Source organism: Eptatretus burgeri, chromosome 17, assembly GCF_056783735.1.
Source record: "Eptatretus burgeri isolate ZD-2024b chromosome 17, Ebu_testis_v1, whole genome shotgun sequence".
Classification (NCBI taxonomy): Eukaryota; Metazoa; Chordata; class Myxini; order Myxiniformes; family Myxinidae; genus Eptatretus; species Eptatretus burgeri.
Window position 1 is genome coordinate 52,172,621 of NC_140977.1, and position 20,142 is coordinate 52,192,762.

Consider the following 20,142-nt stretch of genomic DNA (forward strand, 5'->3'; position numbering starts at 1 on the left):
TTATAGATTAATTATAACATTGTCGTGAATGCTTTGCTTATGTTGTGTTCCCCGATGTGTTCCCAATAAATCTGGCTGATTCATATGAAAGTTGCCGCGATTGAGTTTATTCGTGCCGTGCTGAGGAACAATTCACTTGATTTGTATATAAAACCCAAACGCGCTACGGACTAGCAGACTTCGCTCGGTCTCTGACAAATCCAGTCTGTAGTCGGGGTCTATTTTCCCAACTGGTACGGCCCAGGTGTACATTGGTATCGTGATCCGAGGCACGTGACCCGAGGCCTGTGCCGAGCCAGCCGGCATTATAACCCCGCAGACTGCGGTGCTGATAAGTGACGCCGAATCTTCAACATTTGGCTGTCAAGAGCGGGGTGCGAATCGCACCACCGCCGAATCCTTAACAGTATATATGTATATATATGGGCAATTCCGCAGTTAGTAACGTTACATTTTAGGGACATTCTCATTATTTAGATAAGAGTCCTTTCTCTATCTGTGGATGTAAAGTCTCATTAATGTCACCAGAGATCAACCTAGTCTAGACGTAGAACAGAGCAAAGAATGAAATCATTTCATGAAACATTCTAGAAGAAAGAACTGCTTTTAATGCCGGTTAGTAACGTCCTTTTTTTTGTAACGTTACTAACCGGCATTAAAAGCAGTTCTTTCTTCTAGAATGTTTCATGAAATGATTTCATTCTTTGCTCTGTTCTACGTCTAGACTAGGTTGATCTCTGGTGACATTAATGAGACTTTACATCCATAGATAGAGAAAGGACTCTTATCTAAATAATGAGAATGTCCCTAAAATGTAACGTTACTAACTGCGGAATTGCCCATATATATATATATATATATATATATATATATATATATATATATATATATATATATATATATATATATATATATATATATATATATATATATATATATATATATATATATATATATATATATATATATATATATATATACATGTTTGTAAGCCATGTCGAGGCTCGTGTTAAGCGCTAACGCGCAATTATACAACAAGGTGGGAGGTGAGCACAAAATAGTGGGGTACACAGGATAAACAAGATGGACACCACAGGGACTTTCAGGAACCCCATTACCGCATTGCCGTTGATTGTGGTTTTATTTCCACATTTCACCACCAAGTTCATCTGACATTGCAACTCGGGTTGTGCTATTAATTATTGGTTGGCTATCGGAACCATTGACTGCTATTTTGTTTGGTGAATGCGGTCCTTTGTTTGTTGCAGACTGCATGGGAAGGCGGCCTGTATAAGATCCGGATGCTTTTCAAAGATGATTATCCCTCATCACCTCCAAAATGTATGTTTTGTTTTCTTTAAGCAGAAAAAGATTGTGTTGTAGTTTCTAACCTGTGGATGTGCAGTGTTTCAAAAGTCTTGGTACCATTTTCAATTCTTGATTTTCAACGAGGTATTCAATATTCGATCACCAATTGTAAGGTGGAGACTTTGGAGATTTTTTTTTTTTTTTTTTTGCACTTTGATTTGCAATGGTAGATATTTGCATGATATCACGATAATTCTAGTTTCCTGTCGCTGCGTTCTCGTCTTGATCCTCAAACCAAAAGGGTCCAATGATGCCTCAGCTTGTGGTAACCCATGCCGTGCACTTCACTGTGCGGGGGCTTTTGACTAGCGTTATCAGCACCTTCACTCGCCCAGAAGTGCCAGTTTTGGCGGTTCACTACACCGTGGAAGTGGGCCTCGTTAGAAAACCACACTTGGCCAATCCAGTTCTCATCATCTCTTCATTTGAACCACTGACATGATTACTCTCACTGCCTTGTCGTCCGTGAGATTGTTTAATCTGCTATTTGCATGGATAGTTTCCTGTCTGGCTTCAGGATCTGAAAGACCATGCTCTTTGTGAGTACCAGTGAGAGGATCTCCTTGGACTTTGAGTGGCCAGTTGTCACCACCTCAATGTTCTCTTCTGACCACCGAGTCTTCTTTCTCCCTGATCTCTTCAGATTGTGTACAGTGCCTTCTTCCTGGAACTTCTTGATATTGTGAGCCATACAAATCACGATTTCAAGATGAAGTGTCACTTTGAAATGTCTGCGATATTAAAGCCGCTGAGTCTTGGTCGAACTTCGACTTGAGGGACCATTCTACCATTTTACTTTGTCGTGCTTTGAACAACACATTTACTCCGGGCTCATAAAACTATTTCCCCAACTTCCTTGAGCATAACCTGAAAAAGAAATAATATTAATTTGAACTAGAAGGGCACTCGGTGGAGTGCATACCTCCGCCATGCATTCCCTGATAGTCGTACGTCGGGCCCAATAAATTTTTGAAATATCGTGCTATGTATAGTTTTTGGCCCCATCTCTCAATGGTGAAGAATTACTAAAAAATAAAAATTAACATGTCCAGATTGAGATCTTCACCGGATTTGAATCAAATCGATTCATCATTGTTGCACACTCACAACCTGTATCCTCCAAGCTTCCTCTGAATCTGTCTACAACTTTGAGACATCGTACAGACAGACAAGGGTGAAAAAATTACCTCTGTCCGCCTTTGGTGGGCGGAGGTAGTGTTTCATAATTTGTACCAAGACTTTTGAAACGGCCTGCACCTTGTTGAGAGGAACTGTATGTACACAAGGTTCGATCTCGTACTCTTGCCGTCTTTTTTTTCTTGTGTACAAGTCGAGGCTTGTGGAGGAGATAATTCACAGAACAGCTCAGGATGCAACATAACAAAAGGAACAGTAGAAAGGGAAATTCTAATGGCAGGGCAGAGGGAGAAAATAGATTGAGGTGGTAAATGATGGGTACAGGAAGTGATGGTTTTGATTTCTCGCCAAACCAAGTGATGATTGGATAAAGGCAACTTGTTTGTTAGTAGTTTATTTTGTTTAGCGAATTGAATTGATTGAGCCTGTTGGTGTGATAAGCATCCTGATCTGTTAAGTGTTTTAGCTCCTTCAAGATTGCTTTGGAATTGGGAATTTTCTTTTTCTGCAATGTTGGACATAAAATTACTCCATTCTGTATTTTGCCCCCCTCCCCCTCCCAAAATGTGTTAGGCAAGTTTGAGCCTCCACTTTTTCATCCCAACGTGTATCCCTCGGGCACGGTGTGCCTTTCCATTCTGGAAGAGGATAAGGATTGGAGGCCAGCCATCACCATAAAACAGGTAAATGGGGGAGTTTTAAGGATCTAAGTGCTGTCCTTGCAAGTTTGTGACCATTGTGACGTTTGGGGTTTGTGCTGCAGATCCTGCTTGGTATACAGGAGCTGCTCAATGAGCCGAACATACAAGACCCTGCCCAAGCTGAGGCCTACACTATTTACTGGTAAATACCGTGGTTCTGTTTTTGCACATCACATAAGACTTGTACAAATAGTTAAATGTATTGGTTATAGAATAATAAAATTGCATTTGAGAATTTTAAAATAAAAATTAACCTCAAAAGCTGGCCATGACTGTTGATGATATTTGATCCTACTTCGTAGCAGTTTTGTGATTAAAAGGATTGTTAAAATGTAGATGTAATTTAAAAAATTTTTGTGGCCTTGATTTCATAAAAGCAGATTTTGGTGGCTGAGGAGCCTGTGTCGTAATTACCTCCACCACTGAGGGTGAACGGAGGTTGTTTCCCCCCCCCCCCCTTGTCTGTGTCTATTTGTCTGTCTGTAGGATATCTCAAAAAGCTGTGGACGGATTAAGACGAAACTTGGTGGACAGGTTGTGTGCGGGATGATTAGATTTCGGTGAACATCTGGATATGATCATTTTAATTTCTTAAGTTGTTGGGATGGAGATTGAGATCATTGAGATGGAGTGAAAAAATGATATTTCAAAAAGTTGTGGAAGCATTATGATTAGGGTTCAGTGATGTTTCGGTATAATTTTTCAAATCGAGATACTGGTATACCGAAAAATTGGTGTTTGGGGTGGGGGGGGGAGAGGTTTAACATCACAAACCAATTGAAGAAAGGTGTTTACAATCCTTCCCGGTGATGAATTCACAGCTTCCTGTTCTGGTCGATCTGGGCCCTCAGAAAGATGTCTTCGAGCTGTCAAGCAATCCATTGAGAAAACTCCTCGTTGAAGGCAGCAGATGGTGCAGAGGAGGTTCAAGTTGGCCCAACTGCTGTGCGGTACCTTCATCAACTGGGCTACTATGGGAGAATAGCTAGGAGAAAACCTCTTCTTCGACTTGCCAACATTCAAAGGAGAAAGAAGTGGGCTGATGAGATGGCCACCAGACCCTTGGAGTTTTGGCAAACTGTAATTTTTTTTCAGATGAGTCCCAATTTACTCAATTTTCTGACGGTAACGGTACGGGTCTGGAGACTTCCGAGTCAGGAGTTCTCTTTGAACTGATTACAGCCAACTATGAAACACGGTGGTTTTTCAGTGATGGTGTGGGGAGCAATCTGGAGCACTCGTCGGTCAGAGCTTGTGGAGTGTGTTGGCAACATCAACTCTATGATATACATTTCTAACCTTGAGGATGGACGTCTCCCTGTCTTCTCCACTGGTCAGATGATCAAAAACAATACTGTTCAAGGAGGAGGATGGAGCTCCATGCCACACTGCAAAAAAGACCAAAAAATGGCAGGACAGAAATGGGATCAAGGGACTTCCATGGACAAGTCAGTCTCCTGACATGAATCCCATTGAACATCTCTGGACCATATTGGATCGAGCTGTGTGGAAAAAGTCCAGGAAACCAACATCACGGGCAGAATTGCTAAACAGTTTACGTGAAGCCTGGGCAGAAATCCCACAAGAGAAAATTTCAGAACTCATTAGTTCTATGCGTTCAAATCTGCAAATGGCAAGTCGACCAAATACTAGAGTACGTATTAAAATGTATCAAATGTTAAATAAATTATTTTAAAATCATGGCGTCTATTTACTTCTGTCATGTCTCTATGACATCAAGACGTTCCAGGAAGTAGGTACAGTAGGTTTTAACTTTTAACCCTTAGCATTCAAGCACTGTAAAAGCAATCGAGTTTTTTTTTTTCTTTGCCCTCGTGGCTGTTTTTAAAGTAATTGGTTGTTTTATCTGAATCTGCTGTACTTTAGAAAGCCTGTGCCGATTACCAATACTGATCTCACCTTCAAACAAAATCATTTTGAATACAAGTTGAAGTTTGAAGTAAAATAACTGTTGTCCTGTGTGGGAATATTTTGAAATATTATCCTGTCAATGATTTTTGTGTCCTATATGAATATGTAATGGGCGATTGGACTGTTTATTTTTGAAACCTGCATGAAAAAAAAAATTATATACCGGTATGAGCCCACCGATAAATCGATACTGATGAAGCCGAGTTGACAACTTGGTGGATGAGTTGGTTAGATGACAAGAACAAGGCGATTTAGATTTTGGTTCAGACCCAGATCTGGCCTATCAGTGGGATATAAAACCTAAACTGTTCAGCCTGGTTGGTGGAGGGATGTTTGTGCTCTAGTTTACCAATGAGCTTCAGCATGTCTGTCCAGGCCGTAACATTTTTTGAATTGTTCATTTGTCATCAAATCTTCATCAAAGCCTTTATTATGAGATTATGGAGAAGGCAAGTTCATAAAATGTACAATTTTTATGCCTCTGCTGACGAAGTTGCTGTTGGCTTCTTCTGATTGTTCGTCTGTACATACGTCCATCTGTGCCAATTTTCTCTCTAACCGCTTATCCGATTGACGCACAATTTTCACCATCAGTGTGAATACTCGTGCAGAATGTTATAATGGTAATTGTCACATGGTGTGGCAGCCATGTTGGAAAAAAGGAAAAACTTTGGACCTCTATCTCTGAAACCTCTCCATGCAAATTTTTTTTGAAACTTGATACATGAAGTACTTACTCCCCAATGGGCAACAAGTGTTTGTTTGTGTTTTTGACGTCATAGGTGGCTTCGCTTTGATGTCATAATTGTTTGGGGGGCGGGGGGGGGAGTGGAATTGATGTCATCGGTCACGTGCTCGGCAGCCATGTTTTTTTTTTTAGCATAAAATCCATCAAAAAAAATTGTCTCCAACGGTTGAACAGATTGAGCTGAAACTTTACAGGTATGATCGCCTATCCATGAGGGAACAAAAATTTCTCCACCTATGATGTCATAGGTCACATGGTTTGGCGGCCATATTGGATTTACCCTGAAACCTTCAAAAATGATCTTTTCCAGAGTGGCTTGACAGATCAAGGGGAAATATCACCCACATGTTCCCCAGGCATGGGGATACCAGGGTGTTAACAAATAATAGGTCTTATTAACAAATAATAGGCAGCGCGATTGGATTGAATGAAAATCTATAACAAAAATATTTCTCTTGAACCGCTTCATCAATCGACATAAGCCTGGTGTTGGCTTGGTGGTTAAGGTGGCTGGCTTGGGAGCCGAGAGTCATTAGTTTAAGCCCTGTTGGCTGCTGAATTAACACCAGGTGGGGTTGACTGAGGCTGTCATCCTGAGGTTGGTCAAATGAGTACCAGTGCAGTGGTAGAGGGGCACAGCATTAGCGGCACAGCCATGCTCCAAGAAATTATAGCTGCCGAAGGCAAGAACAGAGATCGATCAACATGAAACATCACAGTTGTAATCCTGTAGTCATGAGGAATATGTTTTAAATTTCAACTAAACCTGATGTGATGCACGTTTTGTTTTTTTTTGTTTTTTTCTGAGCAGCCAGAATTATTTAATATTTTGAATCTGGGTTCAGGGATTTAAATCAAACTTGGTACAAGTATGTATAATGATGTAATAGTGTGGGTGGAGAAATATCTGGTGACATCACGACGTTGAAGAGTGCCATTCTTGTTGTTTTTTTTTGTTGTTTTTTTTAACTGTCATTTTCATCGAGCTTAGTTGGAGTACAAAGCGGATGTGGACAGGCTTTGCATTTTGAGATGCTTTCTAGTTTGTTTCAAATTGGTTCATGAGTGTCTGATTATAATTATATAAATGAACAGGCAGGCAAACAAACATGTATATATACTCCAATGGTTGGCAGTGAGTGTCCTGGAAGCGGCAGGGGGAAAGAGATTGGCGTTTCTATGTGGGAGGATTGTGGGCTCAGCTGGTGAGTCACCCAGATAGCTCAAATGGCAGAGCATTGGTACAGTTCACCACAGGACCTGAGTTCAATTCTTGGTCTGGGAATGTAATTTTCCCATATATGTATGTTTGATTATATTGATTACATGAATTTATAGTAATTACTGGACAATGTTAATTATTTTGGGAGCTTGATTATGGAAGAAACTGGATGTTCTCTTCTTTAATCTTTACAGCTATACATGTGTTATTACATTAATAAATTAGTCATGCTTGTAAACGTCGATGCTCTGATGTTGTTTTAAGTTGTCGGAGTTTGTTTGTTTTTTGTTTTTTTTTTGTAGTCAGAACCGGGTTGAGTATGAGAAGAGGGTGCGAGCACAAGCCAAGAAGTTTGCTCCTCCTTGATACATTCTTCATGAGACTTCACTTGAGCTGGAGTTTCATTACAGTGGGACTTGTACACAGCCTGAATTAAACCATTTTAGTGCAAAGTAAATGTGGAAGGACTTGCCATGCTTCATACAATAAGCTGTTTATTATGGATGTATTGGTCATTTAGTAGTTTTATAGTTATTTCCAATTTTCGTCTATACTATGATTGTAAGGAAGGTGCAGTTGTGGTTATTTTGTTGGCTTATCCTCGAACGACTCTGCCTGTTCTTGACTCGTGTTCATTTTTCCTGATATTCCATTAAAATTTGATTGCTGGTTCTTCAAGTTTTACTGTAACATAACTGCATGGTGATGCATTTAACCTTTACAGATGTTTTGAAATAAAGGTGTGGTTATGGACTAGTTTACCTTGCTAAGTGAAAGATTATGCTTTCATAAGCTTGTGCTTGTACGATCCAAAATTATTTAGTTTAGACTTTATTGTTGTAAGCTGTGGGATATAATTATATTCCTATTTTACCATACTGAGATTGTTTCAATTCCTCCTCTTTGCCAGCAGCACCTCCCCTGTCTTAACTGTCGAGCTGCACCATCCGAGGCCTCTGCTTCAACCTGAAAGAACTCTCAATCCAGGCCACCGCGAATAAACTGGACATCGTCTGTTTAACAGAATCCTTCCAAAGATAACATGTCCGTATCTCATCCGTTTTTTTTATTTTTATTTTTTTATTTTTATTATAGGCCTGAACAACATCCTCATGGTGGGGTTGTGTTTTGCATCAAGAACTCTATTTCTCACCATCTGTGTACTCATCTTATGCCTCCCAACCCTCAAATACCTTTGGCTATGACTTCCCCTCCTCATTGTTTGTCTGGGTTGTACCGTCTTAACAGTTACAACTACATCTCAGACAATATTGACAACCTTTTAACTACTCATCCCAACTCTCACCTCCTCGTGTGGCGATTTCAATTGTTGCCATGGCTCTATACAACAAAGCACTTCTGTGACTCCATTGGACGAATGCGAAGTTTCCGACCCGGATTTCTTCAAATGGCAAATCCTCCTGTCCGTGAACCGGCTGACTGCCTCAATTCTATTACTGCCAAATCTTGTCCCCAACCCTTGACTGTACCCGATCACACTCACCTGTTCCTGGACTCTATTTTGTTCCTGAGATGGTGATATTTCTGGCAATCCTTGATTCTGCAACTGAACCAGATGGCCTGCTCTTGCACATCCTCTTTCTGCTCTGTTTAACCTATCATTTGCCTGAGGTCTTTGCATCTGCTTGCAAGTCAACCAACATCATCACATTACATAAACATTGTGCAAAAACCTTTATCGACCTTTCAACTTGCAACTTGCTTCCAAACAGCAATGTATTGGAATCCTTCACTGCAGTTGACATTAATTCTGATTCAGACCGGGTCACACCACCTTAGACGTGCTCATCCTGCTCTCTCAACAATGGATGGAAGCCCTCAATGTGAGACACAAGATCAGGGCCATCTCTCCAGATATTGAGCATTTCATAGTCTGGCATCCTGTCTTGTTTTCCTTGTGCTCACATCTAAAGCAAACTCCACACATTGCTTACTGACTTCCTCAACCCTCGTTGCCAATTTCTGGCACTCAACGGAATAATTTCATCACCCTGTCAAGGTTGGAGTGCCCCAAGACAGGGTACTGGGTCGTCATATTCCTGATCTTCATACTTGATCTCTCTGATTAGAAAAATCCTTTGTCTATTTGCTGACGATTCTACCTTCTGCTGTGACATCTCGTCCTTCAGATAGGCAGCAGCTGCTTCCCTCTCTGAAGATTTTCATTAAAACAAAAAAAAACACACACTTGGACTTTGTTTCGCCCTCCACCCTCCCCCCCCCCCCCCACTATTGGGTCTCCCTTTAAGGCGTGGTCTTTCTGAGGCAAACCAACTCACTACGTTGTCTTCTGTCATTCAAAGTCCTTCCTTTGCGCATCTGACGGTCTTTAACATGACCTGATGAAACTCCCAAAATGACTGCTCATATCCACTCATTTCTCTTTCACCAATCTCAGATTAAAAATTATATTACAGGGAATTGAAGAAACAAAAGGGAGGGGGTAATGGAAAATTGTAACTCAGGAAACATGGTTGGTAAAATATTAATGTTTGGAAACTTCATATTTTTAGCTAAAGGAAAGATGATCAATGTTTAGGAATTGATTACTTCGAAAAGTTCAATGGGATGGGGTAAAGCAAAAAGTCTGATGTAAATTAACAAAGGTGACCCACTATTCCTCCTTCACACAGTTAAGAGCATGAAGATATTTGAGTCATCAATATTGATGAGATGCAATCGTTAGAGAGGCACATTCAAGAGAAGTATTTGGATACCATGGTGTTTGTGGAAGATGAGCAGAGTAGTGTAACGATGTGATGAGAAAGGAGTCTGGTTGGAAAGTCATGAGTTTGTGAATTGACCAAGTGTTGGATGATTATGAGAATTGGACACATACATATGTGCATGGCTCATAAAGTGGGTATGCTGTGGTATGTTTGTGGGAAATTCCACATAAAACTATTATGAGGTATTTAGACAAACCATCAATGGTCAGAAATGAAAGTGGACACCTTGGGGAACCTGTAGAAACTGGCAATATCAGACTCTCCATTTCCCTGTTTTATTAAAGATGAATTAAAGCAACAGAATATGGGTATTGTAACCTTAGAAATGTTAGAGTTTGATTGGTAAAAATTTAATTTTACTATACCTTTCTTATGTGACTTATTTTGAGTGTGGTGACTCAGAATGTGAACTTTGTCTTATGTTTTGATGACGTTCTGTCTCCCTATTCGGGTTTTCTGACATCTACCCTATCTGATGAAATAATGGATTCGTACATAACGCTTCGTGTCCAGTGTTGATAATGTTTCTTATGATTCTTATTCCAAATCTCCCTTAATTTGTTGGAAATATGACAAGAGTCGAATGGCAGAAAAATATAGATCAAAATTGTGATCAGAAAATAAAATTCGGACCGCAAGTAATCCGTCTTGATTTTCATGTCAGTCCCGTTATGTACGAATCATCATCTCTCGTCGGACGCAAATATCGCGAGCATTAGAAAACCTTGCTGTCTTACAAACTTCCCCGATTGATGGATATAATAGGCACTTGCAAGCGTGTCAGCACATTTCCATTCGCTGTCGAGCGCAGCGTTTGTCTTCGTGTCCGTGTCTTTGCGAGAGCCGTAACGTACGAATCCAGCACGAGGATGCCGAGCCGAACGAGGTGACTCGCATTTGTCTGATAATTCTTCATTTTAACCAACGCTACAATTTTTTTTGGTGCTTCTTGAGGATCCGAGAGGTAAGAATTATATTTTTCTTTTCATATTTAAAGTGATTATTTTCAAAAGTTCGAAAGAAATAGATTCGATTTTAACGTTATTTTTCGTTTGTAAGTGTGGCTCTCTTTACTACTGAATTTGTCTGTGTTTTCTTCATAATTTATAACATCGGACTCTCTCAAAATTTTTTTTTTTCTTTTTCCTGTCACGTATTGAGCCTGTTAAAAAAGGCAGAGTAAAAATTATGTTTCTTATCCCAAAATATAATATTTACGGATTTTTTTACATCTGATTCCGAACATAACGCTGATGCCAAGCTCGAAATTCGAACGTGTATTTAGTGTTGTATATATTCAGTGGTAACTTTAAAACCGGACGTGCTGCAGGTCTAAAAATTTAGATTTAGCTATTTGAATACATGCAGATTAACATAATGGATTGCATTTCATGTTTCCCTAAACTTTTTTTTGCCCTTTGTGTAACAGTAGTGTACCCACTTTGTGAGCCATACATATTGAGTATGATGACAGTCATCAGAAATTATTTTTAATATTTATTTCTTATTTTTTGAACACAGCCCTCAAAAATAACCAAACCATGCATGTATATATATATATATATATATATATATATATATATATATATATATATATATATATATATATATATATATATATATATATGTATGTATATGTATGTGTATGTATGTGTATGTATGTGTATGTATGTGTATGTATGTGTATGTATGTGTATGTATATGTATGTATATGTATGTATATGTATGTATATGTATGTATATGTATGTATATGTATGTATATGTATGTATATGTATGTATATGTATGTATATGTATGTATATGTATGTATATGTATGTATATGTATGTATATGTATGTATATGTATGTATATGTATGTATATGTATGTATATGTATGTATATGTATGTATATGTATGTATATGTATGTATATGTATATGTATATGTATATGTATATGTATATGTATATGTATATGTATATGTATATGTATATGTATATGTATATGTATATGTATATGTATATGTATATGTATATGTATATATATATATATATATGTATATATATATACACACACACACACACACACAAGTACGTACCCATAAAAAAAAAACAAATTTCAAACCGTGACCAAGAAACGACAACCACACAGGCCGTTCCATCGCTCTCGCGTGCCCGTATGTGCGTGGCCCGGAAGTTCGCATATCACAGTTACCATTATTCGCAATTTAGTTTTAATGGCCAATTATTCAATTAGCGCCGACGTATTTTGCCTTTTCGCAATGTCATTGCAAGGAAAAACGCAAAGAGAAGAGATAAAAAAAAATTTACTTCGTGGTTTGGAGCATACCAGCTCTCACTCTGATGTTACCAAAAATTATACACCGTCTAATATGAAAACGATCATAACTTGGGCCATTGTGTTTATCTATAAATGCTCATAAGAAATCGAGAAATTATTAGAATACACGGTCATCACTATAAGCCTGGTGTTGGCTTAGTGGTTAGGGTGGCGGCTTGGGATCCCAGGATCCTGAGTTCAAGCCCCGTTGGCTGCTGAATTAACACCAGGGGGTTGACTCAGCCTGTCATCCTTCCGAGGTCGGCGAAATGAGTGCCAGTGTACTGGTCCCGGTGTATGCCACGGTTAGAATAGGTGTACCATATCCCTGTGTGTCGTAAGAGGCGACCAGGGTTGGCGTCAGGAAGGGCATCCGGCCATAAAAAAAAACATTGCCTCAAGAAAAAGCCAAACCCCTGCACAGCAGGGAAAAATGGCTGTAAAAACGGTCATTTTTTTTTTTTACACGGTCATCAATATCTGGAAGTCTGTACGTTGGAACCCGTAATGGGGAACGCGGCTGAGGTTCTCTTCCCCATCGGCCACGCCCACGCAGCAACGTGTCTTGTCATTGGTTGGTAAATAAATGTCCATAACTTGGGAAGCTCTTATCCGATTAATATCAAACCTTGGAAAGGCACATCCTCAGGTCCCCAGCAATATATCTGGCAAGTTTCAATTAGATCGGACCAGTGGTTGTCGAGAAACAGCAGTCACAGACACAAGCTGTTAGTTAGTCACACACACACACACACACACATTGCTGGAATTATATATACGAGTACGGGCCCGTAGGTGCGTAAACGACGACTAGATTGGGGCATTATTTCGATTAGATCGGACCAACCGTATCATAAATGGCCATAACTTGGGAAACGTACTCAGGTCCCAGCCCTCCTCTCTTGCGCCCCCCCTCTCTCTCCCTCCTCTCTTGCCCCCCCTCTCTCTCCCCCCTCCCACTTTCTCCCTCCCACTCTCTCCCTCCCACTCTCTCCCCCCCACTCTCTCCCCCCACTCTCTCCCCCCCACTCTCTCCCCCCACTCTCTCCCCCCACTCTCTCCCCCCACTCTCTCCCCCCACTCTCTCCCCCCACTCTCTCTCCCCCACTCTCTCTCCCCCCACTCTCTCTCCCCCCCACTCTCTCTCTCTCTCTCTGGCCCCCCTCTCGCTCTCTCTCCCCCTCTCGCTCTCTCTCCTCCTCTCGCTCTCTCTCCCCCCCCGAGTCTCGCACTTCCTCTCTCGTAGATATTGGTCGACAGATAAATGGCCGTAACTTGGGAAACGCTCGTCCGATTAATATTGTTGCGGATTCGCGCCCGCCGGCGTGCGGGCGGCCACGTAACTCTAATCGCGGCACGTCGCCCACCGGACGGACAATCCCGTCGTGACCCTCTCGGACTAACGCCGGGAACTAGTCACGGGTGGGCCTTTCGGCCTCACCACGATCGTGCCAATCGGCCCCCCGCGTGGGATAGGGTTGCTCGCCAAATTCGACCTACCTAAGTACCCACACGGAGGGTAGACCAGGCGATCGCACCTCGCCGCAGGTCGACTTCGGACACGGGCCACTTAAAGCGACCCGTTCCGTACTATCGGGATAACCGAGTGGTGTTATCGGCAACCTCGACGGTTCGATTAATTATTGGGCGTATTTAGCCCACGACCAACCCTTTACGTGAAGTAAGATGGAGATTCAATTAAAGAAAAGACGAAGCGAAACGGGAAAAACAGTTCAACATAAAGCACATTTATTCCGCGGCAAACGGAAAGCACACATATACAATCACAACAATTATGCACCAAAAGCAAATGTAAAAGTAACACGACAATTCTGCACAAAAAGCAAATGCAACAAAAGAAACACAATGCAGATCTACTACCGACTACCGAGCACACGGCAACACTTATACAGTTTTACTTCACAGACGGCGCCGACAACACACATACTCAAAGAAAAAGGAAGGGGCCACCCTCAACGATGAGGGGGCAGACGGGCCTGGGGCCGAGACCGCGTCGAGCCTACCCGTCTGGTGATGAGCCGTAAAATGGCAGCGGCACCCCGACTCCGCGGGCCTCGCTGGCACTGCCTGGTATGGGATGGGAACGGGCCCCCTTCTCACACTATCTCAGCGCGGGGGGAAACAGGAGGGCGTTGTTGATGCTCGGGGCAATCAGGATATCTGGCTGGCTTGGGTCCCACGACGAGCGACTCCACTGCGACCTCGGTCGCGTTACCGGCCTCCCCTCTCCGCAGCTCCCCGACTCTGACACGAGCGCCGACCTCCACAAAGATTCTTGGCTTCTCCAGCCTCTCCGGACCCCGACAGACACTCTCTCGACTGATTTCGCCGCCGCCACAACTCTCCAACTCTTTCCCCTTCTCAACTCTTCAACTCATCCCAACTGCCCAACTGCTCAACTCTTTCCAACTGCCTCCGCCGCCACCACAACTCTCCAACTCTCCCACTCTCCACTCTTCTCAACTCCGTCCAACTGCCTCCAACTGCTCAACTCTTTCCAACTGCTCAACTCTTTCCAACTGTCCTGATTCGCTCGGCGCTTTATAGTGCGACAGGAGAAATCATATGCAGATTTTTGGATCAGGAACGGCTCGGGGGCGGAGCCACACTCCCCATTGGACAGAGGAAAAGTGGGCGTGAATCATTCTTGATCCGCGAATCTGCATATAGCGATTATACTCCGACGCGCCTGGAGGCGGTGCCAAATCGCCCCACGCTCGCTGATAGGACGGAACAGAAGTGGGCGTGAATCATTCTTGATCCGATTTCTCGGAAAGGCTGGTGTTTTTGCACCCGCTGCTCAGTGCGTGCCCTGTACAAGTCCAGTATCGGTGCCCACAAGCGGCGCGGTGATGCGATGGTTGCGAGGGCGAGTTGTGACGGTAAAGGTCGTGGCTGTTGGCGTTGTTGTTGTTGTGAAGCGGCGTTGCGGTTGGTGGTTGTTGTGTGATGGCTGTTGAGATGTGGTTGGTGGTGGTTGTGGTGGTAGTAATGGCGTCTGGTCCAAAATAAAGATAGTAAAAGAAAAACGGCTATCGAAAAGGGTCGCAGCCCAAATGAATAACATTTATTCCCTCTAAACAACGGGTTTGGGCTAACTACACATATGCTTACAGAGATATCTCACCTACGGGACCTGAATGGTGGTTTGCGAATTTCGTCAACCACAACACTACCCCCTCCCCTTTTTACAGACTCGTTCCGAGTCGTCCAATTTTCGTGTGCCATCATGTGTAGTTCTCCCCTAGTACATTTTACCTACGGATCCCTGAGTGCGACATTCATGGTATTCGTGTCCCCAAAATAAATAACCTGAGGGCTGAGTAACTAACTAAACAAACCCACTCACACGGACGACTTAAATAAAATTGCCGGCGCTAAGACAGACATGCCGGGGGCGCACTCCTATTTACAGTACATCTTAACCTTAACTTACAAATTTTACACTAAACCATGGCCCAGGATCAATGAACTCTGCAAAAAGAAAGCAGTTAGCAGGGAGCCAGGCTGCTCGCATGAAGTCTCTGGCTCAAACAATGCAGGTGACAGGGAACGTGGCTGGCTGCTCACACGCAGTCCAAGGCCTTCCCTTTTGAACTGAACGCAGTGAACCACAACGGTGCATGGGCTGCACAAATGCAGTCTCCGTGCCAGCTCAAGTGGCACACGCAATGAACACAACGAATGGATGGACACAAACACGGTGCACGGGCCGCCACTGCAGGCCCGTGTTGTAGCTGCCAATAGGGCAGTTCTCGCAGCTTGCAAACTGTTGCTTTCTGATCCTGGCGCACATGGCAATGAACAGGGGGGGCAAAGCAAAAATTGAACGGGGCTGGTGAACAGGGGCAGTGGGCATGGCATGGCAAAGGTGATCAGGCAAACACAGCCTGCAGAACAAGGCCGCTGCAGGCAAACACAGCCGGCAGATGAACTGGCCGGCACAGGCCTTGCAGAAACAGCTGCAGACGATCCGGCCGGTACAGGCCTTGCAGCACAGCAGCTGCAGCCGATCCAGCCGGCACAGGCCTTGCAGCAAAACAACAGCTGCCGATGAAGCTGGCCAGCCTTCGCCGTTCAGTGGAGGTTGGTGGAGGGAGTGCGGTGGTGCTGGCCACTCGGAAGGCGGGCTCGGACCTACTCTACGGTCTCCCTCCCAACCTATCGCCTTTGCCTGTCACTGTCTATACCCACTCCCTTAATTTGTAAAAAAAAAATAACCCAATTTAGCCCCAACTTATTTTTTGTTTTTACTTCCCCACTATAAATCGTCCCCTAACCCCCTGTACTGTCCTTGTTCGGCTAACCTATCCTGTCACCTAGCCTACTCCCAACCCCTACGTTCCCTTCCCGGAGGGGAACAAGGGAGAGCTAGCGTCCTGTGCCGAGGCCCAATCCAAGCCTCAGAATGGCCTCCCCAGAGTTCAGCGATCTAACCCAAAGTGGGTCCAGCGGCCCTCAACGAGAGCGAGGGGATGGATGGTGCGGAGGGGTACACTTCCTAATCTACCCTAACCACTTAACTGTTAAACTACCCCGGGGCTTTCAACAAGCGCCTCGCACTTAAACTATTGGTTCTAACAACCCAGATTCCCGTCGCCTGTGTTGGTGTCCTCACAATTTCGGGCCTCGCCCCCCAATTTTCTCTCCGTGCCCTCACACGGTCTCATGGCTGGGACACGTGGCTCCCTTTGGCAGGCACGACCCTCTGCCAATTCTCCGACGATGGCACCCCCAGGCACTACACTGCCTCCGAGCCTACCAGCTCCCTAAACACCGGGGACTTCCTAAACACCTGGTGTTTAAACACCTGGTGCCCCCATGGCACCTCAAACACCCTAAACAAACACCCTAAACACCTGGTGCCCCCATGGCACCTCCCCTGAAACGCACACGTGGCAGGCTGGCTTCCCGGGCCCCTTTCCGAGGGTCACCCGTGCCCACAACACTGCCCACGCGGCTAATTGCGCCCCGGGCCCCCGCACCAAGCAGACGCACCCGTGCCCACTACGCTATCCCGGCCCCCCATGGGCCCTTGGCCTACCACGGCCGACTAGCCTGGTGCCCGGGTTACCCACTCAGCGATACTCACCTTTCGCAGCCACGCTCCCAGCCTGTCAACAGGGCTCCTGCACCCCTCCAAACAGGTTTCGAGCCTACTTCCCCACCAACAACAAAACGACCTCCATTTTGTCAATTTAACTAACCCCCGAACTCACTCTACACTGACCCCGGGGTCCCTTGGGTGGGAGTCACTCCTCCCCCCAATCACTCATCGCACCATGCATTCCCCATTCACTCCACTCACACCGACCGGCTGGCCTCACTCACTCACCAAGCACATGCTTCCACTTCACTCACCAACTCTTCAACACACACCACTGAACTCTGCCATCCTTCTAACTATATCCCCTAACTAACTCGTGCTCCCACGTCGTCCCTTAAACTATAGCACGTTCCATTTAACACTACGTAGCTAAACTACGTCTCCTCTACACATTCACAAGTCTGTCCATGTCCTCAAAATCAAAAAAATAATTTCCCATCCTAAATCTGGCTACAATCCTTCGAACTAATCCATTCCACGGACTCCATGAGGACTTACCCCTGCCCCATGAAGTCGGTCTAACTAAGCTAACCCTTCCCCCTAACTAGTTTCCATCCTGTGCCCTGCGTAAGGGGGTCTTCCACCCCTTGCCCGGGAATCCTGTTCACCCGAAAGCGAGGCTTGCTGTTTTTTTTTTTGTTTTTTTCTAATTGCGCAGCACCAGCGCGGTAACTCACAGCTCGCGCACTTTGCACCTGCCTGTGACGTCATGCAGCTGCACGTGTACCTCGTCCCTCCTTGGACGGTACCATCCGGCAGGGATACCCCTCCTGCCGGATTCCAACCCCACGTGCAGCCATGACGTCACCGTGCGCATAAAAAAAACACAAGCCCCACGTCTCGAGGGGTTCCCCACGCGAACACATGTGCTCTGCCCGTTGGAGCTTAACACACACGATCGCGTGGAGAACCCGTCCGGTCCAAATCCATAATCCTGCCTAAACTTTGCCGTCCGTGGGATCGGCAAATCCACCGCGTGCGTTTCCGGACCGGGACTTCACTCTCGCAAGCGAGCACGTGGGGGCCTCGTGCGTTGCACAGCACGGACCTCACGCTCGCTGCTGGGCGAACCCGGCACGGTTCCCGAAACGGCTACAGCCGCTACCCGGCTTTTGTCCCTCTGTCGCCGTCGTCGTCGCCATTCAACCCACGCACACCTGAGTGTTACGACGCTAACACACCTCACCATTAAACTCACACCGGGAGACGCGGCTGCATGTTCACACATGCCGACCGACATCTCCCTTACACACAGCGACCTTGCACACGCTGTCTCTCTCACACTCGGCCGCTCACTCACGCATGCCATTTCCCTTGCACACGTGGCTCCACTCACTCGCGGCCTTTCACTCACTCGTGCCATTTCCCTCACACAAACCATACTACTCACACACGCGGGGGCACTCATCCGCGGTACCTCACTCATACACCGTGCCTCACTCTCACACGCGGGGGCACTCATCCGCGGTGCCTCACTCATACACCGTGCCTCACTCACACGCGGGGGGGGGGGGCACTCAACCGCGGTGTTTCACTCGCACACAGCGCGCTGGGAAGCACGCCCTTCTGCACACTTACCACCACACCACTCACACACGGGGTCGCTTCCACACACGGGGTCTTTGTCACCCACCCGGTCGCTCTCACACACGCCCTTGCACCCACGCTATGCGTGCTTTGCAGCACGCATTTCGCCACACTTGTGAACACACACCTCGACACCACACACACACACCGGGACAACCACACTGGGGATTCGTGTCCCCACAAGGGTCTCCGGGGCCTCTATACCCCCCAAGCTCTCCGTGCACCTGTCCACAGCACTCCTCCCCTCGACCTCGCAAAGCACGACCGAACCCACCTGGTCGTGACTCGCTTCAAGGGGGCATACTCCCTCCCCTCGTTCCTGGAGGAGGCCATCCAACTGCTCGCACCGGGTCTCTACCCAGTCCGCGAGCTCACCCCCATTATCCTCCACTACCTCCGTGTGTGTGTGTTCGTCTCTATCCCCGTCTTCATCGTGTAGTCTTCCCTCTATCGTTCCCATCTCCCATGTCTCTGCCAACTCGGTCACCTCTTCACCCTTTACCTCCCTTGTCTCAACTATTATTTCCGTCTCTTCCCTTGTTATCTCCCTCGTGCACATCTCCGTCACCCCAATTAGTTTTTCCCTCTTGGTCACCGTCGCTCTTCTCGCCCAACACGTCCCCTGAATTATTTTCTCCTTACCAGCCTCCACCGCGGGCCCGACAGCCGTTGCACTCCCTCCCAGCTCGTTCGCTCCCACACGTGGAGTCGCCATTTTAAACTCCCTGGTAACGGCCTTCATGCCCGCCTGCAGGCTTCGGCCCATGTTCTGCGTCTCACCCCGCAGCTCTTTCATTTCTTCCTTCATTTTGAGTGCGTTTGTTTCCATATTCACCTTCACTTCGTTTGTGTTTGTATCCATCTTTTCGTTCATGCGTTTTATTTCGTTTGTGTTTGTATCCATTTTTGTTTTCATTTCGTGCATGTGTTGTGTATTCGCATCCATTTTCCTCATCAATGCCTCAAACATTTCCATCGTCCGATCCGTGGGCGAATTCGCACGTGGGGGCCGTTTTACGCCACCCCAGCCACTGCGCCCATTTCGAACTCTGGGTTCAGTTGGGGGAGTTCATGTTCCTGCACAACCAACATTTCCTGCATGGGGTTTTCATCCTGGACCATGGATTCTACACATTCTAAATCCATTTCTAATACCCCCGGCTCCCGCTCGCCTTGAGACGCCATCTTATTTCTCGTAAAGCGTTAATTTGAATCGCTCGTAATTTGGAGGGAATCGGGGGTCGCTCCTC

The 20,142-nt window shown here is 45.2% G+C and overlaps 1 protein-coding gene across 9 annotated transcripts in view; it reads left to right on the forward strand.

Moving 5' to 3' along the window:
• The window catches only part of UBE2I (ubiquitin conjugating enzyme E2 I), a 24,196-nt gene extending 16,210 nt beyond the window's left edge, over positions 1 to 7,986 (forward strand). For all 9 annotated transcript variants that reach the window (XM_085862913.1, XM_085862916.1, XM_085862919.1 and 6 more), the window contains 4 exons: positions 1,269 to 1,341; positions 3,079 to 3,188; positions 3,269 to 3,348; positions 7,411 to 7,986. In XM_085862913.1, the coding sequence (XP_085719039.1) occupies positions 1,269 to 1,341; positions 3,079 to 3,188; positions 3,269 to 3,348; positions 7,411 to 7,474 (327 nt within the window). In that variant the 3' untranslated portion in view covers positions 7,475 to 7,986. The remainder of the gene's footprint in view (positions 1 to 1,268; positions 1,342 to 3,078; positions 3,189 to 3,268; positions 3,349 to 7,410) is intronic.
• Positions 7,987 to 20,142: the final 12,156 nt, after the last annotated feature.